The 27,197-nt window shown below is 45.5% G+C and overlaps 1 protein-coding gene across 1 annotated transcript in view; it reads right to left on the bottom strand.

Annotated features, from left to right (window-relative positions):
• COL22A1 (collagen type XXII alpha 1 chain) overlaps positions 1-27,197 on the bottom strand; it is a 326,468-nt gene that overhangs the window by 208,497 nt on the left and 90,774 nt on the right. The window contains exons 8-12 of the mRNA XM_045398749.2: positions 21,287-21,367; positions 20,161-20,283; positions 16,139-16,183; positions 11,135-11,197; positions 5,142-5,180 (exon numbers count right to left, since the gene is read on the bottom strand). Of these exons, the coding sequence (XP_045254684.2) occupies positions 5,142-5,180; positions 11,135-11,197; positions 16,139-16,183; positions 20,161-20,283; positions 21,287-21,367 (351 nt within the window). The remainder of the gene's footprint in view (positions 1-5,141; positions 5,181-11,134; positions 11,198-16,138; positions 16,184-20,160; positions 20,284-21,286; positions 21,368-27,197) is intronic.

The raw sequence follows: 27,197 nt of genomic DNA on the forward strand, positions 1-27,197 counted from the left end.
AGGCACCTTGACCTTTCTCCCATTTGGTAATTAGCATCTTATTTGTTTAGCAAACCACCCCACAAAGACCCTCCCATGACGTGACTTCGGAACTCTCAGGTGGATTTCCTGCACACATGGCATCCTCTTCAGAATGTGGAGCCAAGGCTCTGAGAAGGCTGCATCCCAGGAAGCTGGAAGAACCTGGACTACTTGCCTGGTTCAGAGACTCACCTTTCACCACGTTCATCCCCTGTCAGGTTTATGGTGCCAGCAAAATGGAAGAAAACCATAAAAGACAATGAACTGATGTTTCTGTGACCCAAAGTTCTATCTACCGCTGAGTCGACGAACCCAATACAATTTAGCTGAGTTTCTTATATTTGCTTGCTGATTTTTTTTTCTGGGGCACCATACTGTGAAATCTGAGCAGAAAATCCATATGAAGTTTTATTTATTGCCATATGGATTTCTGTGAAAAAGCTTAAGAAATGACTTTTTGGTGGTGCTTGTTTCTCCCTCTACCAAATGCTGAGTCCCTAGTTGCTGATCCAAGCATGGCTTTGTGGGATACTTTGCCCCCATTTCATTCCTGGTGGGTGTCAGGGCCCCTGACTATCTGTAAGATGTGGTCCAGGTTCCATCAGGTCCATCCTGTCCACTCCAGGAAAGATGAGTTTCTTCAGGACCCAACACTGTCCCACCTCCAGGTCATTGTCTAGGCAAATCTCTGCCTGAAAGGCCACTCCCATCAACATCCCAACCCAACTTGACCTGCAATATTAATAATAGCTACTGTTCATAAAGAAAGCTAAGACCACTGGCAGGAAATGCATTGTCTTGCAGCTCTAAGACACTGGAGATCTGCCTCAGGTGAGCCTGCTCTCTACGCAGCAACTGATCCGTTTCAGGGCCAAGCTTCTCAGGATCACCTTCATCTTCTTTAAACTGGCTTTCATGGTACCAACATGGCTATGGGAATTTCAAGGCTCTCATGCTTACATCCTTGGGCCCAGGGAGAAAATAGCATCTGTCCTGGTCCTTGTAAGTGAAAGTACTGAGTCCGTTCTAATGGGACTAACCTGGAGAACGTGCCTGAACTGATCCTCATGCTTGGAGAAGACTCAGACCTGATTCTTGCTCAGTCTTTCTGAAGTTGCTTCATTTACCAGGTCCCTTGCTATCTCTTCCCATGGATAAACTTGCCAACTCCTCACATCAGCTAATGAGAGTGTGCTGTTGTTGTTACTGTTATATTCCGTGTATGGGCCAAGGTCACTCACTTTCTCTAAGCCTCAGTTTCCTTAGCTGCCAAAGAACAGTGATTCAATCAGCTCTACAACTTCCCTTCATTTTAGTAACAATCAGTGATTGTGTTTCCTGGGCATATACTAAGTGCGTGACCTTGTGCAGGTCACTTGACCTCAGTGCCATGTTCTCCTCATCCTTGAAATGGGCACAGCGTTGCCTTCCCTGAAATATTGTCTTAATGATGGGACAGTAAGTATGAAATATCCTTAGCAGGATGCCTGGTACATGCAGAAGCCAATGTACATCGCCACAGCGGTTAATTACAATTCCAAATATATATAAAAACACACAGCCAGAATAAGAGTATTACCATCCCTGGACCCATCGAGCTCTGGTCTACCCAATACCCCCAAACTCAATCCAACCTGTGTGGCAATTACTTTGGAGACAACAGTCAGCTAAGAAGCCAGTTGATTAAGCCTAGTCTCAATGCATGAGTCACGAGTAGCCTTCTACCCTCTCTAGACGCTATCAATCCCCTCAGCCCACTCTGGTCTCCTCATTTCTGGAGGAGAAGCAGAGACTTCGAGTTACAGAAAAGAGCCCTAGGGGGCAAAGGCTGGGGGTGGGTTGATTCCCTAATCTCAGAGCTGCTGCCTGAAAGCGACTTTATGCATCATCTCATCCCACCTCCTCCATTGTACAGAGGAGGAAGCAGAGTCCCAGAGAGGGAAGTGACTCACTCCAAATCACACAGCTAATATGTGGTGGAATCTAGACTCAGACTTCGCTAAAAATATCAACTGCAGGAAAATGTCAACTGAGGACAGAGCCAGAAGTGCCAGCGTCCATTCAGCTGCCTGTCTCTCCTGCCAACATTGAAGATGTGAGGAGGTCTCCATGGCCACAACTATGCCCTCACAGCATCAGACCCTTGAATGTGATGCTGCAGGTAGGACTCCTGTCACCAGAAGGTGCCTTCAGGTGTGAGGAGAACAGGCATCCAAGGCTGTCCACTGTGAGTTCACCCCAGAGCCAATGAGGCAGAGATGCCCAACAGTCCACAGGGAGGAAGGAGGCTGCCAGTCCCTGCCTGGTGACAGGAACACATGTGAAGGACACATTCGTTGAGAGGAAAGGCTGGTCCCAGAGGAACATGGGAAGGAGGCCACAGAGCTGCATGGTATTGCCTGGCAGGTACCACCCAGATCGAGTGTTCTGACCTCCAGACCCCGGCAGCCCTGGATCCTGATTTGGAGGCACACCTGGGCACCCTGTGCTCAACCTCTGCCCACTGGAACCGAGCATGCAAGTAACAATGAAAGTAGCTGCTGGGCTGGGCACGGTGACTCACGCTTGTAATCCCAACACTTTGGGAGGCCGAGACAGGCGGATCACCTGAAGTCAAGAGCTTGAGACCATCCTGGTCAACATGGTGAAACCCCGTCTCTACTAAAAATACAAAAATTAGCTGAGCGTGGTGGCACACGTCTGTAGTCCCAGCTACTCAGGAGGCTGAGGCAGGACAATCGCTTGAACCCAGGAGGTGGACATTGCAGTGAGCCAAGACAGTGCCACTGCACTCCAGCCTGGTGACAGAGTGCGACTCCGTCTCAAAAAAAAAAAAAAAAAAAAATTAGAGAAAGAAAGTAGCTGCTGAACATTGTTGATGGGAATGCAGATGGTATCACCACTGTGGAAAACAGTATGGTGGCTCCTCAAAAGAAAGATTAAAAATAGAACTACTGTAGGATCTAGCAATTCTGCTTCTGACTATTTATTCAGAAGAGTTGGAATCAGGATCTCACAGAGATACCCACAGCAGCATAATTCATGATAGCCACGATATGGAAACAACTTAGATGTCCATCAGTGGATGGATGGATAAAGAAAACATGGTATACTGAATTGCTAGATCTTACAGTAGCTCTATTTTTAATACCCAACAGAATGCCATTCAGCCTTTAAAAAGAAGGAAATTCTGTCATTTTTAACAACATGAATGAATCTGGAGGACATTATACTAACTGAAATAAGCCAGATGCAGGAAGACAAATACTACATAATTCCACATATGAAGTACCTAAAATAGTCGAATTCCTAGAATTAAAGAGTAGAATAGTAGCTTCCAGGGGTTGGGGGAGAGGAAATGGGGAGATGCCAATTAATGGGCAAAAAATCTCAAGCAAAACGAATGCATTCTAGGGATCTGCTGCACCACACCGAGCCTATGGTCAATAGTACTGTACTGCACACTTAAAAGTTTGTTAGGAGGGTAGATCTCATATTGTGTCCTTACCAAAATTAAATGAAACTAATTAAAAAAAAAAAAAAAAAAACTTAAACCAAGAAAGTAGCTACTGAATTTGAGCATCTAGGTTCCAGGTGCTGTGCTTTTAAATCACAGAGAAGTCATGAAAAGTGGTGGGAGAATTTTAGGTCGGGAGATGGAGGCTCAAAACTGATGGCAGAGCCAGAGAGTGGCAGAATGGAGACATGAACTACATCTTCCTGGTTGTACCACTTAAGTTATGCTATGTGTTGTGCTACATCCAAACTGCTTTTCATTCTTGTGAGGTAGTCATTTTACACGTGTGCCTATGCTTTTAACGGAGGAGCTCATTGTGAAATAAAGAATGACATAAAGAAATATGAGGGAGAAAATAAATGTCCTCATAACTTTTTCACCCACAGACAACCAGTGGTTAATAATAGGGATTTGTCTCCATCGTTAATTTCTCTGTTCCCCCCCCCTTTCAGTCACACACACACACACGCACATGCACACACAGCTGGTGTCATATTGTATATACATTTTGCAACGTGCTTAAAAATGAACAGAGTATTGACTGCATTTTCTAGGTCATTAGTTCTTCTCCTAAATGTCATTTTGCATCATCAAATAACTTGCATTATTGAGGTGTATAATAATGCATTTTGCCCACTACACAGCATTGTGTCATTTCTAGTCTCATTTATAAAGTACACATGGATATGTACTTGTGCATATCGTTGATTTATCTCCTTAGAGCAGAACTAGATGTGTAAGAGTGCCTACAGGGAGAGAATGAGCTGGCCACATGAAAGCTGTTTCCTGTTTCTACTGTAACTTAATGGAGTGTTACATGTGTTACATAACCAGCCCTATGCAAGGGACTAACGTGACCCCCTCTGAGCAATGAATGACCTCTCCGGATCCAACAGCACTACATTTTGAGTCCACAAGTGCCTGGACTCCAGTGAAAGTAGCAACATGCATTTGCACTGTAAAGTCTTGTGGCTGCCTCTCCAGGAAGATGACAATTTTTTTTGTTTCTTTTTTCCTTTTGTTTTTTAAATAGCTGGTATGAGTAGAAAATAGCATTTTTAGTGGCTCTCTGCTTTTTATTTATCCTTATAGGCTAATCTCTTAAGAAGAATTTCTTCTTTAGGAGGAATCCCGTATTTCCCAGGATCAGTCAAGCCTGTGCATGTTTTACCGCAGGTAAAAGAAGGTGCAACATGCATAGCTGCGGAGAACATCTTTATTTTTCCCACGAATTCTTCTGATGTCCTTTATTTTACCTAGCAGAACCTGCCCCCAGATTTCCACTTCTCAGGTATAGTTCAAACATCAACATTTTCAACAGAATATGCCCGGAATTCCCCAAGATATATGTGTCCTACTCAATTTTCCAACCACTATTTTACCATTTTCTGGCTCCACCTTCTCTCTTTCTGCTGAGTACAGTACATGCTTCAACCACCCAAGTCATGGAGGACACACATTGAGGCCAGTTACACAGCCCAGGACACTTCTTTTCCCCCACTCTAATTCTTTCCAGGCAACATAATAGCAGCACACAGCTCCCCCAAACCCAAGTCCTCTGTCCCATTCCCTTGAAGGAGTGTGATAAAAGGAAGATTCTTACCTTTTCACCCTTTTCCCCTCGGCCAAAAGGTCCTATGCCCTAGAAAAATGAAAGAAGAAGGCAAAGATTCACTACAGAGCATCTCCATGGCATGACATTGCAAATGGCAGCATCAACCTGAGATTTGAAAGGATTAGATATTTTCTCATCAGCTCTGCCTAGTAGCCACTAAAAGAAATGATGACTATTGTTAACTGAGTGTGCATTCTCATGAGTATCATCTCACTTAATGTTTCCAATAACTCAATGTTATAGTTACTCTTCATTTCCATAACAGTTTCACTGAAATATAATTTGCATACCATATAATTTACCTACTTAAAATGTACAGTTCAATGATTTTTAGTATATTTATAAAGTTGTACAACAAAATCCCCACAAGCAACTTTAGAATATTTTTATCACTTCAGAAACAACCCATATCTATTAGCAATGACTCCACACTTCCTCTACTCCAGGTCTAGGGAAATATTAATCTATTTTCTGTTTCTATAGATTTGTCTATTCTGTACATTTTTTATATAAATGGAATCATATAATATGTGGCCTTTTATGATTGGCTTCTTTCACTCAGCAAAGTCTTTCCAAGGTTAATCCATGTCAGACCATGTATAAGTACTTCGTTTTATTGCAAAATGATATGACATTGTATGGATATGACATACATTTTGTTTACCTATTCTTCAGGTGATAGACATTTGGGTTTTCTACTTTTGGCTATTGTAAATAATGCTGCTATAAACATTTTTGTGAAAGTTTTTGTGTAAACATATGTTTGCATTTTTGAGGGGTGTATTCCTAAAAGTAGAATTGAATTGCTGGGTCATATGATAACTCTGTCTCTAACCTAAGGGCTGCAAGACTGTTTTCCAAAGCAACTGCACCAAGTTATGCAAGCAATCCATGAAGATTCCAATTTCTCCACATTCCTAGTTGTTCTACCCATTATTGAAAAGGAGGTATTGAAGTCTTTAATTATTTTTAATTAGTTTTTCATTCCGCCTTTAAATTCTGTCAGTTTTTGCTTCATGTATTCTGGGGCTTTGTTAGGTGCATATATGTTTATAATGGCTATATTTTTGAGAATTAATTTTTTATCATTATGAAATGTCTCTGTTTATTGATTTTTTTGTTTTAAAGTCTATTTTGTCTAATACTGCACAGTCACCCCAGCTTTCTATGTTTTTTATTTTCAAGATGTATATTTTCCATCCTTTTATTTTTAACCTATTGAAATCTATTTGTATCTTTGAATACAAAAGATACAACCTATTTGTATCTTTGAATCTAAAGTATGTCTTCTATAGACGGGATATAGTTTGATCTTGTTATTATAACCTGTCTTAACATTTCTGCTTTTTAGTTGGTTCATGCAGTATATTCACATATATTATTATATAATTAGATTTATATATGCCATATTAGTTTTTGTTTTCTACAGGTCTCCTGTCCCACTTTTGTTCCTTTATTGCTCCTTTACTGATCTTTTTTGGAATTGAGTACTTTTTAGGGTAACATTTATACTACTTTCATGATATTTTAACTATATATTTTGGAGTTATTTTCTTAGAGGGTGCTCTAGAGTTTATCTTATGCGTAACTTAATAGGGTCTACTGTAGATTTATAAAAACTTACTTCCAGTTAGACATAGAAACATACTCCTTCTTAGCTCTATGCCTTCTTCCCCCTTTTTCATGCTATTGCTATGCATATTACATGCGTGTTTGTTAACACCAACCATACATGGTTGTAATGTATTATTATACATAGCTTGCCATCCCTCTGCCTTCTAGCCTCAACCATTTCTGATGACTCAGTTGTTAATCTTATTGGAGTTTCCTTGTAAATGATGAGTCATTTGTTTCTCTTGCTACTTTCAATTTTTTTTTGGTTTTTGGAATTTTTACTATGATGTTTGTAAGTGTAGCTTTTTGTGTTTATCTTAATTGGGGTTCACTGAGCATCTTGAATATGTAGACTACTGCTTTTCATAAAATCTGAGATGCCTTCCGCCATTATTTGTTTGAATACTTTTCTGCTCCTTTCTCTCCTCTTCTACTTTAATTCCCAGTAGGTGCAGATTTGTGCACTTTATGAACGCCCACATTTCTCCAATACTCTGTCCATTTTTCTTCATTATTTTTTCTCTCCGTTCTTCAGATTACATCATCTCTACTGATCTATCTTTAAGAATTCTGATCTTTCTTTTGAGCCTCTCTAGTTTTTAAATTTCATTTATTATAATTTTAAACTCCAGAACTTACATTTAGTTCTTTATAATTTCTAACTCGTTATTGATATTCTGTATTTGATGAAATATTGTCATTATGCCTTCTTTTGCTTACATCAGAATAATTTCCTTTAGTTCTTTGATCATAATTATAATGATTGCTTGGAAGGCTTTGTCTGTTAAATCCGATATTTGTGTCCTCTCTCAGGCAGTTTCTGTTGTCTGCTGCCTTTTTGGGTGTATGTGTCACATTTTTCTGTTTCTTAGCATGTCTCATAATTTTTGTTGAAAATTGGACATTTTAGAAAATATAGCAGTCCTGGATACAGACACTTCCCCTACAAAAATTGTTTTTGTTGTTTTCTTGTTTATTTGCTCACTGACTTGGCTCGATTATTTTAATTAAGTCTATTCCCTTTCCCCAGTGTTACAACTCTGAGGCCAATTTTCAGAGGACATGGCCTTGGACCTGTACACAGTCACCCCAGGATGACAATGGTTTTAACAAGGCTCATTTTGAACATTTCTTTTCTTGATTCCTCTGTCAAACTGTCTGCCTCTGCTGACATTCAATCTAGCTCTTAGGTTCCATTACTTTCCAACTGATTCCTTTACTATTTTCTACAATGCTATATAGACTTTCATTGCTCCATAGTTTGATCAAACTGAATCAGGTCCCCTTTGCATGGGTAGCTGTTGTGGGCAGTCATTGAGGTTTTTTACTCATGCCAGGAGCAGTCTTCTTTGTGGTGTTTTCTCCCTGGTTCTTTCTGATAAGCTAGCTATGGTGAAGTTATGGTTTACTATAGAGTATCACACTCCTCTTAATTTCTTATCACCAACATCTCCTTTGTTTCTGGAGAACCCTTACACTTATACTTCTCCACATTCTGTTTCAAAGTCCATGCCTTTGAGGAGAGCTTCAGAGTTCTTTGTTCTTAAGGATTGTATCTTGGGCTAAATATCTGCATCCCTGCTCTAGAACTGGGAGCTGGGACCATGGCCCTCTTCTCTTGGAATGGTGCCCTGGCTGGGAAGGTGCAGTAGTGTCTGCTTTTTTCAACTTGCATCCTTCACTGGGGAGCCTCCACCTTATGACTGAGCTTGGAAAGGGCTGATCAGAATCCCAACATTCTTGGCTTGTCATGCCTGAGGTTGCACCTCCACCCTGAGAATGGGGGTTGGGTAGAGAAAGCGAGCCCTATCCCTTGGCTGCATCCGCCAAGAATTTAGACTCTGGAACTCCAGATGCAGAAGGTGAAAAGTGTTGGAATTTCACCAGGTATTATCTTTTTGGAGGGAGTAGATTCACAGAGTTCCTCTTATTGCCATTTCAGAAGCAGAACCCTTACAGATATTATTTTTATATATGTTTCACAAATGTGAAAAGTGAAGCTCAGAAAGTTCTAGCAAATTCTTCAGTTCTTGAAGCTAGTAGGTTGTGGAACCAAAATTTGAATGTAGGCTGCTGATGCTGGTGCTGCTTCCTCAATCACAGGCTATTTGGCCTCAATAGAGCTGCTGATGACATCAGGCAGGCAATCATGATCATAATTATGCCATGGAACACTGCCCGGAGTTCAGGGCTCCAGAGTACATCCATGTTTGTTCTCTGGCTGATTCTGGTGGTTTCTCTGAATTCAGAATGTCCTCCCAATCTCCCTTCCTTTGAACCCAGCTACAAGTGACAGCACATGTGCTAGAGTGGGTCTTGTCCCAGACATGGAGGAGAAAGGAATGGGCCGGGCATTTCCTACACCTACTGCCTGACAAGTGAGTTCCTAAAAAACCACATGTGTATGAGTTACCACCCTTCTCTGAGCTTGTTTGCTCATCTGTGAGGTAGGCATTTCACCAGGCCTCACCTCACTAAGCTGATGTGAGAGTTAGGTGAGCCTCAAGCCTGTGAAGCATGTAAGGCAGAGCCAGCAGTGCAGTAAGGGCTGGTAAATGTGACCAGCTCTCCTTATTTACATGTCTTTTTGCACAAAACAGGTGCTTCCTACCTACACAAAGGAGGTAGATATGCATGTGTAAGTGAAGGTGAAGCACAGCCAAGTGAGCACAAGACCTAGATTAAAGCAGATGCAGGTGCAAATTCTGTCTCTGCTACATCCAGCCTCTGTGACTGAGGGCAAGTCATCCAAGCCTGAGAAACCAGTGTCATCCCCATTAGAGACGTCATGAGACTATGTCAAAAGCTGTTGCATGGAGCAAATGTTAGACTCCACATGACACACATGCCAAGAAGGGTAGATGGCATCACTACAGCATGAGAGGGCGACAGTGTGGGGTGCTGAGGGAATTGCATTTGCCAGGCTAATTTTTCTAGGGAAGAGGCTTGTCTTATTTCCTGGGTTTCCTCCTGAGCACTGAGAACATAGAAGGAACTAATTATAATCACATACACCAAAAAAGACAACGGTCATTCACTGATCACCCACTATGGGCCAGGCATTTTGTAAACCAACTAGTTATACTCCTCATTTTGCTAATGTGTAAATGAGGCTTTACCCCAGCACTTTGAGAGGCGGAGGCAGGGGGATTACCTGAGGTCAGGAGTTCGAGACCAGCCTGGCCAACATGGTGAAACCTCGTCTCTACTAAAAATATAAAAATTAGCTGGCGTGGTAGCACACACCTGTAATCCCAGCTACTTGGGAGACTGAGGCAGGAGAATTGCTTGAACCTGGGAGGCGGAGGTTGCAGTGAGCAAAGATCATGCCACTGTACTCTAGCCTGGGCAACAAGAGCAAGACTTCGTCTCCAAAAAAAAAAAAAGAAAGAAAGAAACCTGCCCAAGGTCACACAGCTAATAAAGGCTGCAGCGAAGGACAATGACCAAGGCTCATTTGACACCAAACTTGTGCTATTGATGCTACATGATTCCATGCAGGAGGGCAGGGGTTAGTGCTTCCACCAGGACAGCGACTGACTGCACTCACTACTGTTCTAAACCATTTACATGCATTAATTTATTTAATCTTCATAATGCTACTGAATAGGTTGTTTTATTATCCCCATTGTACAGATGAGAAAACTAAGGATAGAAAGGTTAAGTATCTCGGTGAAGCCAGAATCCACTTCTCAGCCATTCAGCTCCTGAGGGCCACCCTGAACTGTGACTTCTTCGTCTCTGCAATTCTTTCCTGGCCATCATTAATTGTGTTCCCTCATCAGCTGAAAGATTCATGAATATAATTCATGCTAGTCCAGGTGTTGGAAATGCTGTGACTATAAATTACAGTCAGGACACCTGGGAGTCCTCTAACGCTGGGATGGAGGAGGTGCTGTGGGAACACAGAGCTGGGGTTTGGAGCAATGTCCTGGACAATTAGACATAGTTGATTAGGAATGATGAGAACTCATGAGCCAAGCAGGAAGGTGTGGTGAAGGGAAAACAGGGGTGGGGAGAAGGAAGCATTATTCTTGGCACAGGAAAGAGCCTGTGTGATGGCCAGAGTCAGGAAGGGTACAACAAAATGACAAATTAGAGGGTTAGTAACTGTGATGATTCAAAGCAGAGAATTCTGGTTATGGGGTGGCAAGAGACAAGGCTAGAGAGTCTGCCAAGGCCATATCCAGCAGGCCTCCATGCCCATGGAGAGAAGCTAGGGCTTCATCCCGAGGGTGGTGTGGGGGTAGTGCCTGGCCCCTGCCAGGTATTCAGCCCACACTTGCTGATTTGCATGATCGGAGGGCCCTGGGTCCCCCACACCAGCCCTGAGGTTCAGCCATGCAGAAGGGCAGCCATCTACTCACCACATCACCTTTCTCTCCCTTAGGTCCAGGAGCGCCAACCGGCCCAGTGGCTCCTGTGTCTCCCTGAGGGGTTGAGACCAGAGACAAGCATCAGATTAGGTTCACTGACAGGGCTCTTGCACAGACAGGACCCTCATGGCCAACCTTGCTCCAGTTCCCTAGAAGCAGCTGATTTCATCTTTGCCATTTCTGCAGTGAGGCCATGTGTCCCACCCCTGGAGAGGAGGAAGCATCTAAGTCATCCCCCAACATCACAATTGCAGGAACCAGGGACTTCTTGAGGAAAGCAACTGCATCAAAGCATTGCACATTCATCCTTGGGAATGGCCTACCACTGATCCCACCACCAGGGCCTCAGAAGGCAAAGTGGAAGCTCCAGGTGTGAACAGCAGCTCTGCCACTTCACATGAGCACATCTTTACGGTCTTTGGGCCTCAGGCTTCTCTTCTATAAACAGGCACATCCTCACGCAGGCACACAAGATTAAGAGCATAAAGGTGCTTTGAAAACTTTCAAGTGTCAACCAGCATCCCCTGGGCATTCCATTTGTATAACAAGTCCATCCCTGTGCACCTGGGGCCCTCATACCTGTCCAGGAGGAGAAAGAGAGCAGGTAGAGGAAAAAATTGTGTCTGCAAAGGAGGAAAAACTCATCACAAGCCAAGTGTTGAACCGGAGCCCAAATCTCCTGCCATCTCATGAACCAATCCAAGAGAGGTGTAGGCACAGGAAACAGAGCCTTCAGTTCTACTCTTTTGTCTTTTTTATTGGTCTGGAACTTTATCTCTCTTGTTCCCATCTCATCTTTTATATTCTAAGAACACATGGCTACTTTGCTTATGCTGTTCCCTTTGGCTATGATGCCCTTTCCTGCCTCCTTTGTCCTGGGCAGTTCTTGTCTATTCTACTGGACCCAGCTGGTCAGGGCCATCAGCGGAAAGGTGTCCTGAAGTCCTACCAGGTAGCAATGGGGACTCTTCTCTCAGCGCCTCAGCTCCTGGGCCCCTCTATCCTGACTCTCTTCATACTATCCCACTCCTCTCTTTCCTGCCTCCCTTCCCCCTGGCCTGTGAGTCCTGGGGACCAGGCTCTCAGTCAGTCACTTTTATATTCCCACATCACAACTGGGCCTTGCACCCAGCATACTCAGCTTATGCATGTGGACAGAGCCCGAGCTCTCTGTAGGGACACGGAACCACCAGGAACCCCAGCCTTTGACTTAGGGTCCTAACCATGGTTTGGGACAATGTGATGGATGACACTATAGGACCACAATTGCAAGTGAGCTCTGCGGGAGCTGGGCACATCTCCAGGTGGCTGTATCAGTTTCCCTTTTCAGTGCTCCTCTGCTCCCATCGTTTCTGCTCTCCTTGTGGGGCCTGGGGCCTGCTCTGCTCAAGCACAGCAGAGGCAGCCATTACCAAACAGCCCTTGTTTCATACAAATGTCTTCTACTGAGAGGCCTATGAAACCCCAGGTAGCTTTGGTCTTCCCTCCTGTCACAGCCGAGAATCTGAGGTCACTTCTCAGAGGAGCTCAATGATGCAGAAACCCCTGCCATCCTCCTAACAGTGACCAGCTGGCACCTGGGCCGCTCTGAGCTGCTCTCCGTCAGCACAAAGAGAGGACTCGCCAGGGGAGAGGAGCTCAGCGGGCAGCAGGGGTGTGTGTGATGGTGTGTGTGTGAGATGAGAGGTGTGTGTGTGATGGGTGTGTGTGGTAAGGTGCATGTGTGTCATGGTATGTGTGTGTGATGGTGTGTGTATGTGTGATGGGGTGTGTGTGATGTGGGGTGTGTGTGTGCATATGTCTGTGTGTGTATGTGATGGTGTGTGTGTATATGTGGTGTGTGTGGTGGGTGTGTGTGATGGTGTGTGTGTGAGCGTGTGTGTGATGGTATGTGTGATGGTGTGTGACAGTGTGTGTGGTGGTGTGAGATGGTGTGTGGTGTGTGTGTGTGATGGTGTGTGTAATGATGTGGGATGGCATGTGATGGTATGTGTGATGGTGTGTAACAGTGTGTGTGTGGTGGTGTGAGATGGTGTGTGGTGTGTGTGTGTGATGGTGTGTGTAATGATGTGGGATGGCATGTGATGGTATGTGTGATGGTGTGTGACAGTGTGTGTGTGGTGGTGTGGGAAGGTATGTGGTGTGTGTGTGATGGTGTGTGGGTAATGATGTGGGATGGCATGTGATGGTGTGCGTGATGGTGTGTGACAGTGTGTGTGTGGTGGTGTGGGAAGGTGTGTGGTGTGTGTGATGGTGTGTGTGTAATGATGTGGGATGGCATGTGATGGTATGTGTGATGATGTGTGTGTATATGTATGATGGTGTGTGTGTGGTGGTATGTGTGATGGTGTGTTATGGTATGTGTGTCTATGTGTGATGGTGTATGTGTTTTTGTAATGGTGTGTGATGGTGTGTGATGGTGTGTGTGTGATGGTGTAGGTGATGATGTGTGTGTATATGTGATAGGGTGTGTGTGTGTGTGAGAGATGGTGTGTGTGTATATGTGTGATGGTGTGTGTGATGGTGTGTGTTTTTGATGGTGTGTGTGTATATGTGTGACGGTGTGTGTGAGATGGTGTGTTTGATGGTGTGTGTGTGATGGTGTGTTTGTGAGATGGTGTATTTGATGGTGTGTGTGATGGTGTGTATGTGTGATGGTGTGTGTTTGTGAGATGGTGTGTTTGATGGTGTGTGTGATGGTGATTGTGTGTGATAGTGTATTATGGTGTGTGTGATGGTGTAGGTGATAGTGTGTGATGGTGTATGTGTGATGGTGTGTGTCTGTATGTGTGATAGTGTGTGTGTGAGATGGTGTGTTTGATGGGTGTGTGTGGTGTGTGACTGTGTGTGTGATGGTATATTATGCAGTGTATGTGTGATAGTGTGATTGTGTGTGATGGTGTGTATGTGATGGTGTAGGTAATGGTGTATGATGGTGTGTGTGTGATGGTGTAGGTAATGGTGTGTGATGGTGTGTGTGTGATGGTGTAGGTAATGGTGTGTGATGGTGTGTATGTGATGGTGTAGGTAATGGTGTGTGATAGTGTGTGTGTGATGTGTGTCTGGTGTAGGTAATAGTGTGTGATGGTGTGTGTGATGGTGTAGGTAATGGTGTGTGGTGGTGTGTGTGTGATGGTGTAGGTAATGGTGTGTGATGGTGTGTGTGATGGTGTGTGTGTGGTGTAGGTAATAGTGTGTGATGGTATATGTGTGATGATATCTGTGTGATGGTGTGTGTGTGTGATGGTGTAGGTAATGGTGTGTGGTGGTGTGTAATTGTGTGTGATGGTGTAGGTAATGGTGTGTGATGGTAGAGGTAATGGTGTGTGGTGGTGTGTGTGTGATGGTGTAGGTAATGGTGTGTGATGGTAGAGGTAATGGTGTGTGGTGGTGTGTGTGTGATGGTGTAGGTAATGGTGTGTGGTGTGTCTGTGATAGTGTGTGTGTGATGGTGTGTGTGTGTGATGGTGTAAGTAACGGTGTGTGATGGTATGTCTGTACGTGTGGTGTGTGTGTGTGATGGTGTGTGTGTATATGTGTGTGGTGTGCTTGATGCGTGTGTGTGTGTGTGTGATGGTTTGTGTGTGTGTCCGTGGTGTCACATCCTAGCAGTGTGGGGGCATAGTGGAGAAGGGTGTGAGATGAGGGAGGGAGGCCAAGGAAGTACTTACAGTCAGGAGGGAGAGAAAAGAGAAAGAGAAAAGGGAGAGGAGAGGAGAAACAGACAAGGCAAGAGAGGAAGTGAGGAGGGACACATAGGAAGGGAAGAGTGCCCAGCAAAGGTGGACAGGAAGAAAGCATTGCTCAGGCGAGTCATTTCACCATTCTGACTTTTGATTTCTCATTTGGAGAATGGGACTGATGCTGCCTCTCACGCAGGGTTGGGTTAGGGTTTCAAGTGGTAGGGACCACCTGCAATGTGCACAGCCCTGAGCTCACAACGGCGGGCACTGGAACGGCAATCCTTACCCCACAGCACCTGCTGTCTGAGGCATAGGTAGGCTCCCAGCTCAAGCCTGACACACAGCAGGTGCACAGTCATTGTCACTGCAATTCAGTAGAGGAGGATGGAAGATGGGAAAGAAGTGGGCAAAAAGAAAGAGATTCCATATATTCCCTGGTCCGTCTATACCATGAGACTCAGGCTTGTGAGGGTCAGGTCCTGTCTAAACCATCCTCTAACCCTAGCACTGACCTCAGTGCCTGGCCCTTAGCAAGTTTCACTAATGATATGCTGAATGTATTAATTCAAACTAAGAAATGCAGGAGGAGAAATGGGGGGAGAACACAGTGGAAGGAAGAGCAAGATGAAAAGAGATACAGACAGTGAGAGATAGAGACAGAGAGATACAGTGACACATAAAGAAAGGCAGAGGCTGGGGAGAGAAGGGAAAGAAAGGGAGGGGAGGGGAGAGGCCCAGCAGTTTCCAGTGATTTTCATCAGCACACTCAGTTCCTCTTTCAAACACGGGATGATGGTGAACTCTCCACTCTGCCTTGATAAATAGTATAACCCTGGGAAGCGATAGAGAGGAAGGAGACCACTCCGTGACTGAGGGCAGAGAGGCCCTACCTGGCTTGGTGCAATTAGTGAATTTGGAAATCGTGTGTTTAAAGGGTCATGCAATTTAATAAATCTTAAAAGCCCAACCCCTAAAAGTTTCTGGAATACAGCAGCTTCAACCAATTGCTGCAAAGTGAATTGACCATGGAGAGAGTTGAGCCTATTGGAGCAAATGAGACCTGAGCCAGGGCTCTGGGAATCTCACCCTTTCTTGCTAATATTTGCAGACTGAGAACTGGAGGTCCTGGGCAGTTAAGAGGCTCCCAGGTTTCAGACTTAATGCCACTTGCTCTTATCCTTTTAATTTAACAAGCTCTGAGGAAAAATGTTGGCAAGACAGCATCCCCACATACCATCTTTTGTCTTACACAGAGAGCAAAACAGAGGACTAGTGAGGTTCTAAACTACACCGCTGCCACGCCTGTACTGACCTTTGGACCGGGGAGCCCTATGGGGCCAGCAAATCCCATTTCACCCTAAAAGAAGAAAAACAAAAAAAAGTAAGTTTCTATTTCAATTTTCTCCTTCTCTCATCACTGGATGCTTATCCACCTCACATGCTTAGAAGCGAATGGCTTAGTAAGCCCAGTGCCAACCAATGAGTTGGGCAAGGAAATTGGTTGACTGTGCTGAAAGTCCCTGCTCTCGAACTGCAAACCTATACGGGAAGCTTTGACACAGCCTCCAGATGCAGCTACCAGTGGACACAAGATAGAAACAAGCAAACTGAGCCACAGAAAGACAAATGCCACGTTTCGGCTTACTTGTATAAGTAAAAGCATGAAACACCGAGAAGCAGAAGGCAGAGTGGTGGCTACCAGGGGCTATGGAGTGGGAGGAATACACACATGTTGTCAAAGACCACATGTCTCAAACAGCAGGAATAATGAATGGTAAGGATTTGAGGTGACGGATATGATAATTAGCTAATTTCAATCATTCCACATTGTATACATGTATTATGACATCACTTAGTACCCCATAAATATATGCAATGATATAGTTTGTCAATATCCAAATTAAATATGTAAATACATTAAAAAACCCAAAGTGGTATTCACTAGCTATTTTTACCTGAATATATCATCACTTCAATTAAAAAGAAAATTATGTTGACTGCTAGAGGTTCATATAGTTATTGTTCACTAAAATACAAAAGAAGACATATATGTAAGCTATTTCTAAATGTGAACTTTGTTTAAATTTAACAATGTGTAAAGATGACCTTACTGGATTTATACATGTAATCTGTAAGTGGTGGATACATGTAAATGTCGCCATGCTGAAAACAAATGCAACACGATTAATATAATTTTACAGATATAAATATCACCACATTAAATAAAAGGCAGCAGTACATCCATTTATGTGTGCACTTCGTGCTAAAGGCAATCTACGCTCTGCCAAAAGTTGCACACTTGGCCAACTCAGGAACATACACTTTCAAATGCATTCACAGATGTTGTTTGCTCAGGCAAATGAAGATAAATAATTTTTTGTGTGTTTCTCCTCACCTAGCGCCCACAAGAGCTCCTGGTACACAGTTCACGCTCCCCATGATGTTTGCTTATAGAGATGCAACACCAGGCATCATGTTGACCTAGCTGAATAATGAAAATGTTTTTCCAACTCCAATAGAAGATTTAAACCACTGAAAACAATGTCCGTCTGTGGCCACAGCTCTGCCTCCTAGGAGAAAACATTCAGACTTCCTAGGCCCCCTGTGTTGTATTTTTTTTAATTGAAATGAAGATGGAAGAGACAGAAATGACACCTGCTTCATGAGGTCATTGTGAAGTTCTTCCACTCCACCGGGCTATTTTGTGGGGAGGGAAGCAGCAGGCTCCCTTCTCAGCCACCTGTGCTTGGGAGGTTCTCTAGTAGGCCTGCTATGAGCTCCTTGGGGCCCAGCCAGGCCTCAGAGCTCCTGGTTCCCTAACCAGAGTGTAGACTACAGAATTTTTGAGGACCAAATTCTATTTGTCTTAAAACCTCAGTGTACAGCACAATACACAGCACATAGCAGGTGCTTAATGTCTATGGTTAGACATTAGAAGAAGGAATGAAGGAGTGATTAAGTCATTATTGAGTCATGCCACCCTAGGCATGGGGCTGAAAATATGTAAGTGCAACAGCCAGACCTTGCCCCGCCTAAAGGAAGAGAGGGTGTATTTCTATTTTTTTTTTTTTTTTTTTTTTTTGAGATACAGTCTCACTCTATTGCCATGGCTGGAGTGTAATGGTGTGATCTTGGCTCACTGCAACCTCCGCCTCCCGGGTTCAAGAGATTCTCCTGCCTCAGCCTCCTGAGTAGCTGGGATTACAGGCGCACACCACCACGCCTGGCTATTTTTTGTATTTTAGTAGAGATGGGGTTTCACCATGTTGGCCAGGCTGGTCTCAAACTCCTGACCTCATAATCTGCCCGTCTTGGCCTCCCAAAGAAAGAGGGTAAATTTCTTTATCCCTCCCTCCCATTTATCCATCCACCTCTCTGTCCATCCATGTCTTCATACCCTGATTGACTTATATATCAACTCATCTCTTATTTATTGGCTTCTCCTATATATTAGTAGCTGAAAATACAGACATGGAAAGATCCAATCTCTCCTATCCGGAACTTATGATTTTATGGAAGTAACGATAAGGAGACATTTTCAATCTAGTGTGAAAATTGTTATAATAAATAGAAGTACAGGGAGGAAAAGGAAGATGCTGTCATGGAAATAGCAGGTGCTAAACGCATAACTATTGAATGGATGGATGGAGAATAAGGAAAGGAGGAGGAAAGAGAAGGAGGGAAGAAGGAAGGAAGGAGAGGACATGAGGGAGGGAAGAGGGAAATGACACAGATTAAAAATGTGTGCAGAAAAGAATTCCTTAGGACTTCTTGAAAGAAGAGCAGGCATTGGGTCTGGCATCGCTCCTGGCGCAGTCCATCTGTGTGCACACTGGCTTGTGACCAAAACCTCACCATGCCATCACTCATCCTGCTCATTGCTTTAAACAGGATTCCAATGGATTTGGATTTCAACAGCTGCTTCTGTTATTTCATTGACATGTAAAAAACAGATCCACAGCCTGACTGTGGTGGACTTTAGCCTGCCAGGGGTGGGTGGAGGAGCTGCTGCCTGGCACGGTGTGCACCAGCCCTGGCTCCTGCCTCCACCCCCTCTCATCCCTTACACGGGTCCCAGGCTGAGGGGATCTTAAGGTCACCCTCTAACCAGAAAGAGCCTCAGCTCACAGCAGGCTTCCAGCTTGGGCCTCCAGCAAGGGAGGCCAGAGTTTGATGCCTGACTTAACTGAGAACTCCCTGAGGGCTCCCTGTACCCCAGGGTTTGGTTTTCTGGGTAGCACAAAAAGAAGGAAGGCAGAGTGTGAAGGAGAACGGAGACGAGGAGAGAGGGGAAGGAAGCGAGTCGGTCTACCAGGATAGGCTTCTGAAGAGAAGACTGCTGCTGCAATACCCAGAGCAGGCCCACTCCAGTTAACTCCCACCATCATCTCGTCTTTTTGTCTACGTGTCTGTTGTCCCCGGCAGAGTCACCAAGCACCTCCCACATGCAGGGACTGAGCTGAGAGGAACAGATAGAGGGGGACAGTACAGCCCAGTGCGGGAGATGAAGGGCCCAGGGGCCACTGGCTCAGCAGAACTTCGCGGAGGCTTTCCCCAGCACAGTGCTACTTGGCGTCTGCCTTTTGTAAATCTTTCTGTTCCTTCTCCTCAAATGCAGAAGAACTTTTTTTCCCCTTATCAAGGGTGACCGTCTACAGAAAAACAAAACAAATCACAGCCCTGGGCATACCGTGAGATATTTATTCTAGTCTCAGTCCATTCGAGGACAGTCATGGTGGTGTTCACAGAAATGCACCACTTTTTAAAAATAGAAACACATAGATAAAACTAAAACTATATATGTGTGTATATATACACACACACACTTATATATACACATATACATACACACACATATATACACACACATACATACACACACATATACACACATATATATATGTGTATATATATGTATGAATGATAGTGAATGGCTAATCAAAGAAAACACTGAGAAGAGAGGAATGAGGGTGTGCTCTTGCAAAGCACACAGAAATTCTCACTCACTGTCTTCTTCTGAGTCTTATTCTCAAACAGCATCTCATTTGATTCAGTCACCCCAAGTGGAGATCATAAAGGAGTAACCTGGGAAGCCTGGGGAATGTACATTCTACTTCTAGAAAGCGTTCATCAGGGCCTGGTGTGCAGATCTCCCCTTCCAGTGTGCACAAAAATCGAGAAGCAAGAGCTCCAAGGCACAACACAGGGTGCTGAGAGCTGATAGCCATGGGCCTCCCAGTGCCCCCCTGCCCTGGCAGGTCACGTGCATGATGGGAAACTCCCACTACACCACCCAGGGGTGGACTGGGGCTGAGGGTGGACTGCAGACAATACCTTCTCTCCAGCTGGGCAGGAGCAGTTGATGGTCTTCAAAAACCCAATCTGTTCACTGCCTGGGGTGGGAGGCCGCTGGGGTGGGGGTGGAGGTGGAGGCTCTGTCACCACAGTCACCTGGCACTGGAAGGAAAGCCCAGGAGGTCAGAACCTGGCTCTTCACTCAGCAGGCACTCCCTGGCAGAAAGTGTCGGGTGCTTCCTCGGAACCAGGCAGGCAAAGGTTGAGAAAACGCTAAGGATGTCTCTCCCGAGACCTTGGGGCAGAAGGCCTGGCCAGCCCGGGCTCAGCCATTTCACTGGCTGGCTCAGCAACCTGGGGGAACTGCCCACGGTCTCGCACCTCACAAGTGCTCAACATTTCTTGCTGTCCTTATTCTCACCTCCTCCTTTTCCTTCTTCATCCCATTCTCTTCTTCCCTCACCCTCTAACTCCACAACCAGGTCCATCTGGCTCCACAATCCCAGCACCTGCTGTCTACCTGCACACCACAGGAGCCCTGAGCCGGGTGCGCTGGCTGAGTTGGAACAGGGTCCTGGGGGTGAGGTTAACCAGGCATTGCATGGATCTCACCCTGCAGCCCGGAAAGTAGCCTCCATTATTATTCCCGTCTTTCAAGCAAGCCTTGTGACCAGGACTTGGCAAAGAGGGTTGGAAAGGGAGAGGCCTAAAACAGGGCAGGGACTGAGGTCTCAGAATAGAGCAGAGCCTGCACAGAGGGGTTGAAGGGGCAAACCCTGGTCTCTTGGGCCATCCATGTCCTGACCTCCCCATCTTGCGGACCAGCCCAGGGCACTGTGGCCTCTGGGCACTGGTGGCCCGGACTGTCATCCCCTCCCTAGAAACACCTCCCAGCCCCTGCCTCCCACATCCCCTAGAGCAAGGCTTCATGACTCAGCTAGCAGCACTGGGGTTACACTGACTAAGGCACAAATGACAGTAGCCCCAGAGGAACCTGCATGGCTTGGCTCCCACAACCCACACCATAAGCTCCCCCTCAGGCCATATTCTGATGGTGGATGTGTCCCTGACCCCCGACCACCCATCCCTAAGCTCTGGACTCCCCTTCCCTCTGGAGGCCACACACCCATTTCCTCCTATCCTCCCTGTGTGAGAGTCTGCTCACCGGACCCGAGGGGATATCACAACAAGTCTCCAGTTCTGCATGTCTCGAGTCACAATAGATCACAATCCGCTGTAGGTCAAACTGGAAAGGAAAAAGGAGAGAGGATAAGTTTTAGGGACTTTGGAACCCAGAAACCTCCATGGTTACAGACAGGCTCTGCCCTGGTATCTGGTTCCACTTCCTTTTCGTGGTCTTCCTGAACCCACCACTGGGCCACTCCTACCCTGGGCTCCACCCTGGATTTTCACAAGGAGCTAAGCATCATCTGCTCACACCCCTGATCTGGCTTGGCTGTGTCCCCACCCAAATCTCATCTTGAATTGTAGCTCCCATAATTCCCATGTGTTTCAGGAGGGACCCGGTGGGAGATAATTGAATCATGGAGAGGGTTTCCCCCATACTGTTCTCATGGTAGTGAATAAGTGTCATGAGAGCTGATGGTTTAATAAGGGGCTCTCCCTTTTGCTTGGCTCTCATTCTCTCTTGACTGCCACCAAGTAAGATGTCCCTTGCTCTTCTGCCATGATTGTGAGGCTTCCCCAGCCATATGGAACCATGAGTCAATTAAATCTCCTTCCTTTATAAATTACCCAGTCATGGGTATGTCTTTATTAGCAGTGTGAGAACAAACTAATACAACCCCTTCCTTCTATAAGGGAGAGCCCCCGCCTTGCAAGGGGCTTCAGGACACATGGTAAAGTCCAGTGTTTCTTTCTACGCTGAAGGTGCTATGGCCTCTGCCCTCCGCTCTGCACACAGGGCACACCATCATCCTCTCTCCATGTCACCAGCACTGCATTGAACAAGACCCTTAATGATGCCATTGCAAAGGCCTCCAGGTTCCACGTAGCCCTATTTTCAGCCTCTCCAGTCATTTCCACAGTTGTTTCAGTGAATTTTTAAAATAAAAACTTACTTCTATCACTACCTTTAATATGACAGCCCCTTAAACTTAAAGACATAACACATAAAAAAACTAAAATTTAAAGGGACTGTGGTGCTAAAACATCCACATGCTTGAACACATTCACACACACAGAGTCTACAGACAAAGCCCAGGTCCTTTCTAGGACACCCCACCTCCCAGGGCCTGACTCTGCCTGGTTCCCCAGGTGTCCCTCTCTTCACTCTGCACTTGAACTCTGCAGCATCTAACTGCACGACAAACCACACCTGCACATTCACACCTTGGCACGTGGTGCCCATTCTAGGAAAGCCCTTGAGCAATGAGAAATCTCCCAGTCACCACCCAGATCCATACCCAGGCATCCCCTTTTGCGGCTGTTTTTTCAAATACGTCCACAGATTGGGAATTTAATTCCCCTCCCCTGGTGTGAAGTGATGGCATGTCACTTCCGAGATCAGGTCATAAGAAGATTGGCTGATGTCTTTAGTGTGTTCTTCTCTTCCTGTTTGTCCCTCTCTCTCTCATCACTCACCATGGGGCACAGAAGCTAGCATGTTGTGAGCTACTCAGTGGACAGGCACAGGTGGAAAGGAATTAGGGTGGCTGCAAACATTAACTAGCAAGGAACTGAGGTCCTCCATTCAACAGCTCATAGGAAGCTTCCAACAGCCCCCTAGTGAGCTTGGAGGTGGCTTTTCAGCCTTATTTGAGCTTTGAGATGACAGCAGCTTGAGGGCAGCACAGTGAAAGATCCTGAGTGAACCACTCAGCTAAGCCACTCTCAGATTCCTGATCCACAGAATCTATAAGACAGTACATGTGTGTTGTTTTAACCTGCTTTTGCTGGGGAAATGGGATAACTTGTTACACAGCCACAGATGTAACTGATACACCTCCCTCTATAGCCAAGAATCCATCAGGCCCTCTTCTCTGCCATATGTGCACCTTGCATGATATGGTTTGGCTGTGTCCCCACCCAAATCTCACCTTGAATTGTAATAATCCCCATGTGTCAAGGGTGGGGCCACGTGGAGATACTTGAATCTTGGGAGCAGTTTCCCCCATACTGTTCTCACGGTAGTGAATAAGTGTCATGAGAGCTGATGGTTTTATAAATGGGAGCTCCCTTGCACATGCTCTCTTGCCTGCTGCCATGTAAGACGTGACTTTGCTCCTCATTCACCTTCCACCATGATTGTGAAGCCTCCCCAGCCATGTGGAACTGAGTCAATTAAACCTCTTGCCTTTATAAATTACCCAGTCTTGGGTATGTCTTTATTAGCAGCATAAGAACAGACGAATACATTGCACAGACAGCTAACATCAGACACAGCAGACTGCAGGATAATTAGACATCTGTATATCCCTCTTCCTTCCAGGCTCCAGGACTTCTGAGAGCAAGGACAAAATCCCAGGCAGTGCTGCCTTCTCAAGCACGAAGCTGAACTCTTGCTAATGTATCAGAGCTGTGGACAATCTCTCGCTCTCCCCAGGCCCTGCAGGACATGGTTCAAGCTCACCCCTAGTCTGCCATGCTCACTGCTCCCTTTCATTCAGCTATACTGGATTCCTCCTGCCACCCCTCCTGCACTGGTTCCTCAGCCACCTGTCCACACCCAGGTCCTCCCTGTCACTCTAGCACATTCTGAACGTGGTCCTAACAGCACTTCCCACAATGCATGATGGTGTCTGTTTCTTAGCTCACTTTTTTAAACATCCCTAATAGAACATAGACCATGAGGGCAAGGCTCTCCTGTCTCCTGTCCTTCACTACAGCAGTCCCTGACTCATAAAAGTGCCATAGAATCGATGGCTGGGTGGACGAGTGGATGAATGGATAGGTATTTATCAAATGGAGCTTGAGCTCAGTCAGTGGAGGGGGGAACACTTATTGCATTGAACACTGATGTGAAGCGCCCTGGACTTGCCCCTCCCCTGGTCCCTTCTCAGGCCCATGTTTGCCTCAGGAGTCCGTCTGCACACTGAAGTGCCACTCGAAGTGTAGCCACTCACCCCACTGACTTTGTTCAGCAGAAACAATAACAATACCATTCGTCCGTCTGTTTTATTTCCTGTAGAGACACCAGCCCAGAAACAGGAGAAAATGACAGAATGAAAAACTGTGGTTTTGAACAAAGCCCACTTTCAAAGACAGCCCTGCTTTCTTCATTATCAAACATACTCGCAGCAGCTGGGCTTGCCTGGCAAGGCTGCAGGGACAGGGAAGGAGAAGGAGGAGGCAGGAGGCAGGTGGCAGGCCAGGGACAGAGCATGCTGGCTTGGGATCTGGGACAGAGGCGTTCTCAGGTGGGGTGAGAGGTCCTCTGAGCCAAGAGGGGCCCCTTTCCAATTGCCTGAAATCCCAGCATCACCCCAGCCACTCAGTCCTTCTCTCCCTTTCCTCCCTGCTCCACACCCTGGGATTTTACCTCCTGACACCACTGTGCTCCCCCACTCCTGTCTGGAAGTGCTGCTCAGGTTTCTGCCCTCGGCAATTATGGGTTGAACTGCTGCATGGGTCTGCTTGGCTCCCTGGATCCCAGCTTCCTTCCATGTCCTACCCATCAGCAGCTTAGAGACCCTTTGCTGGCTGCAGTGTGGAAACCTATTAGGGAGCAGAGACAGCTGGAAGGCTGCACTCAGCATGACCCAGTCTGAGTCTCGCTCTACTTTTCTCATATCAGCTGGTCAAGTCAGGAAAACTGAACCTCAGTTTTCCTTTCTGTGAGATGGACTCACAGAGCTGTGGTGGGGACCAAGGGAAACAGAGCCCATGACAGCACAGTGTCAGTCACAGATGAAGCTTCAGTGCAGGATGCGTAGGATGCCCCAAACCATGTGGCTACAAGTATCACAGATGATGATTCTGGAAGATTTACTAAGAGATAGAGATGTATTGATTCTCTTGTATATTTTCCTGATACTTGGTTTTAACATAAAAATGCAGCATGGAACAGTCAATGGGTGTAATACCCCCATGGACACTCTTCATTATTCTCTATTGCCTCTAACCCAGCAGAGAACTCCCCATGTGCCAAGCATTGTTACATGCTGTGTTTACATACTAGTGATCTCACTCAATTCTCACAGCAGCTCTGACAGATGTGAGTCCACTGTCTCCTGTCTATAGATGAAAAAGTGAAGATGCAGAGAGCTGAGGCCACTGGCCTGAGTGTTTTAGTCTAGTTTAGTAGACCTAGAAACGTCTATTCAAGAAGTAGCATCTTTATTTAATTTGAGAGCACTGGTAGCAGAGCTGGAAAGTGAGTTAGGGAAAGGAAGTTGGCCAGTAAAGGGCTGTTATCAAGGGAGTTACCACTGTGAGCATCTGCAGTTTACATGTGTTGGGGAACTCTGGAGCCCATCAAGAATATGTGACTCAGAGTTAGGGTGCCAAGAGGTGAGGGAGCTGGGGTATTGATACTCCAACTGCCACCAGTCCTTGGCGGAGGGCTGCTCTCAGGGGTGTTGATGCCTGCTTGATAATGGATAGCACTCTCTCTGGCAGAGAAGGAAAGCCCTCAGGCAAGACAGGTGCAGGCAGTTGGCAGCACAGCTGTTATGCACTGAAATGATGAGGACTCAGGGGAATGTAGGTGGGGAACCAACCATTTCTGCTACACTAGGTTGTTGTATGTGGTGGGGATGTGTCCAGAAGGAAACTCAGGTCTGATTTCCAATCCCCTGCTTGGGGTAGACCATATAATACAAATGGGTACCTTGGAGAGTACCAGGAAGCTAATCCTCTTCCTGTTTTCAAAACCTGACACCACCACCATGATAATGTGATGAAGATGGTGGTGATGATGTTCACGATGACTAGTATTTATTGAAAGCTGGCAGTACTCCAGGAAGTTTTATAAGCACTTCATATATGATACAGCATTTAATCACACAACAACCCTGTGGAGGGAGTGCTCATTTTTCCCATGTTACAGCTGAGGAAACAGCATCAGAGAGGCTATAGGGGAGCTTGGACTCCAAAACAATTTTGTTTAACTCAAAGGCTAGGACAGGCAGTTTTAGGGAAGTGGGGCTATGTGCTAAAGTTGGCTCTTGTTTTTAGGAGACTTTTAACTCAAATATAGTCTCCCACTACCTCAAATAGAAATACAGTGGAAATCTCATTGTTGGATGTTTGGAACTGGAGTTAGAAGGATCTAATCTTGCTCTGTATCTTTGGACATGTTCGTTATTCCCTCTGAGCTTCCGTATCCTTGTCTGTTGAGTAAATGAGGGGCTGGATAAGATGCTCTCTGGGTTCCTTACAGCTCAGAGGGTATCTGTTTCAGGGACTGTTATTCAGGGCTGACAGCAGAACCATGGAGTTCACAGAGCCAGAGTCCTAGCCTGGCTGCCCAAGGCAGGGAACTTAAGCAAGTCACCTGATACTTTTGAGGTGGAATCTCCCCACCTATAAAATGTGAGGAGCATCCACTCCCCTGGCCTGAATTTAGGATTAAGAGGGGTTGTGTTTGTGACCGTGATGTACACTCTGAGGGAGATAATAGTGATCCTTATTGTGTTATGAATACCCCATAGCTCCATCTTGTCCAGTCCTTTGATGTCTGTTATCTTAGGCAGGGAGAGGTTTGCAAATGGACCTGGAAGACAGGCTGTGTGAGTGGAAACCCTAACTGCCATTTGTTGGCTCTGTGATCTCAGAAGAGTGTTCAAAATCTCCAGGAGAGTCTCCATCTGTGAAATGAGGATGTCCACTCTATCTACTTTCTAAAGTTGTAAAGATTTTGGTCAGAAATGGGGTAAAGGGGCACTTGAGTGCAATGCCTGGCACAGAGTCTCTGCACAAGTAGCTAGAATTAGTAGCAGACTGAATAATGATTTTTATAGCTTTACTTTGATTTTACTATTTTTTGCTTAATTTGGTTCCACATCTATTATTTCATCCCTCAGCAACTGCACATAAAAACAAACAGGGTGTGATTCCCATTTCAGAGATTAAACAAACTAACAGATAAATAAAGCCTGGAAAACATGAACAGT

This window comes from Macaca fascicularis, chromosome 8, assembly GCF_037993035.2.
Source record: "Macaca fascicularis isolate 582-1 chromosome 8, T2T-MFA8v1.1".
NCBI classification, from domain to species: Eukaryota; Metazoa; Chordata; class Mammalia; order Primates; family Cercopithecidae; genus Macaca; species Macaca fascicularis.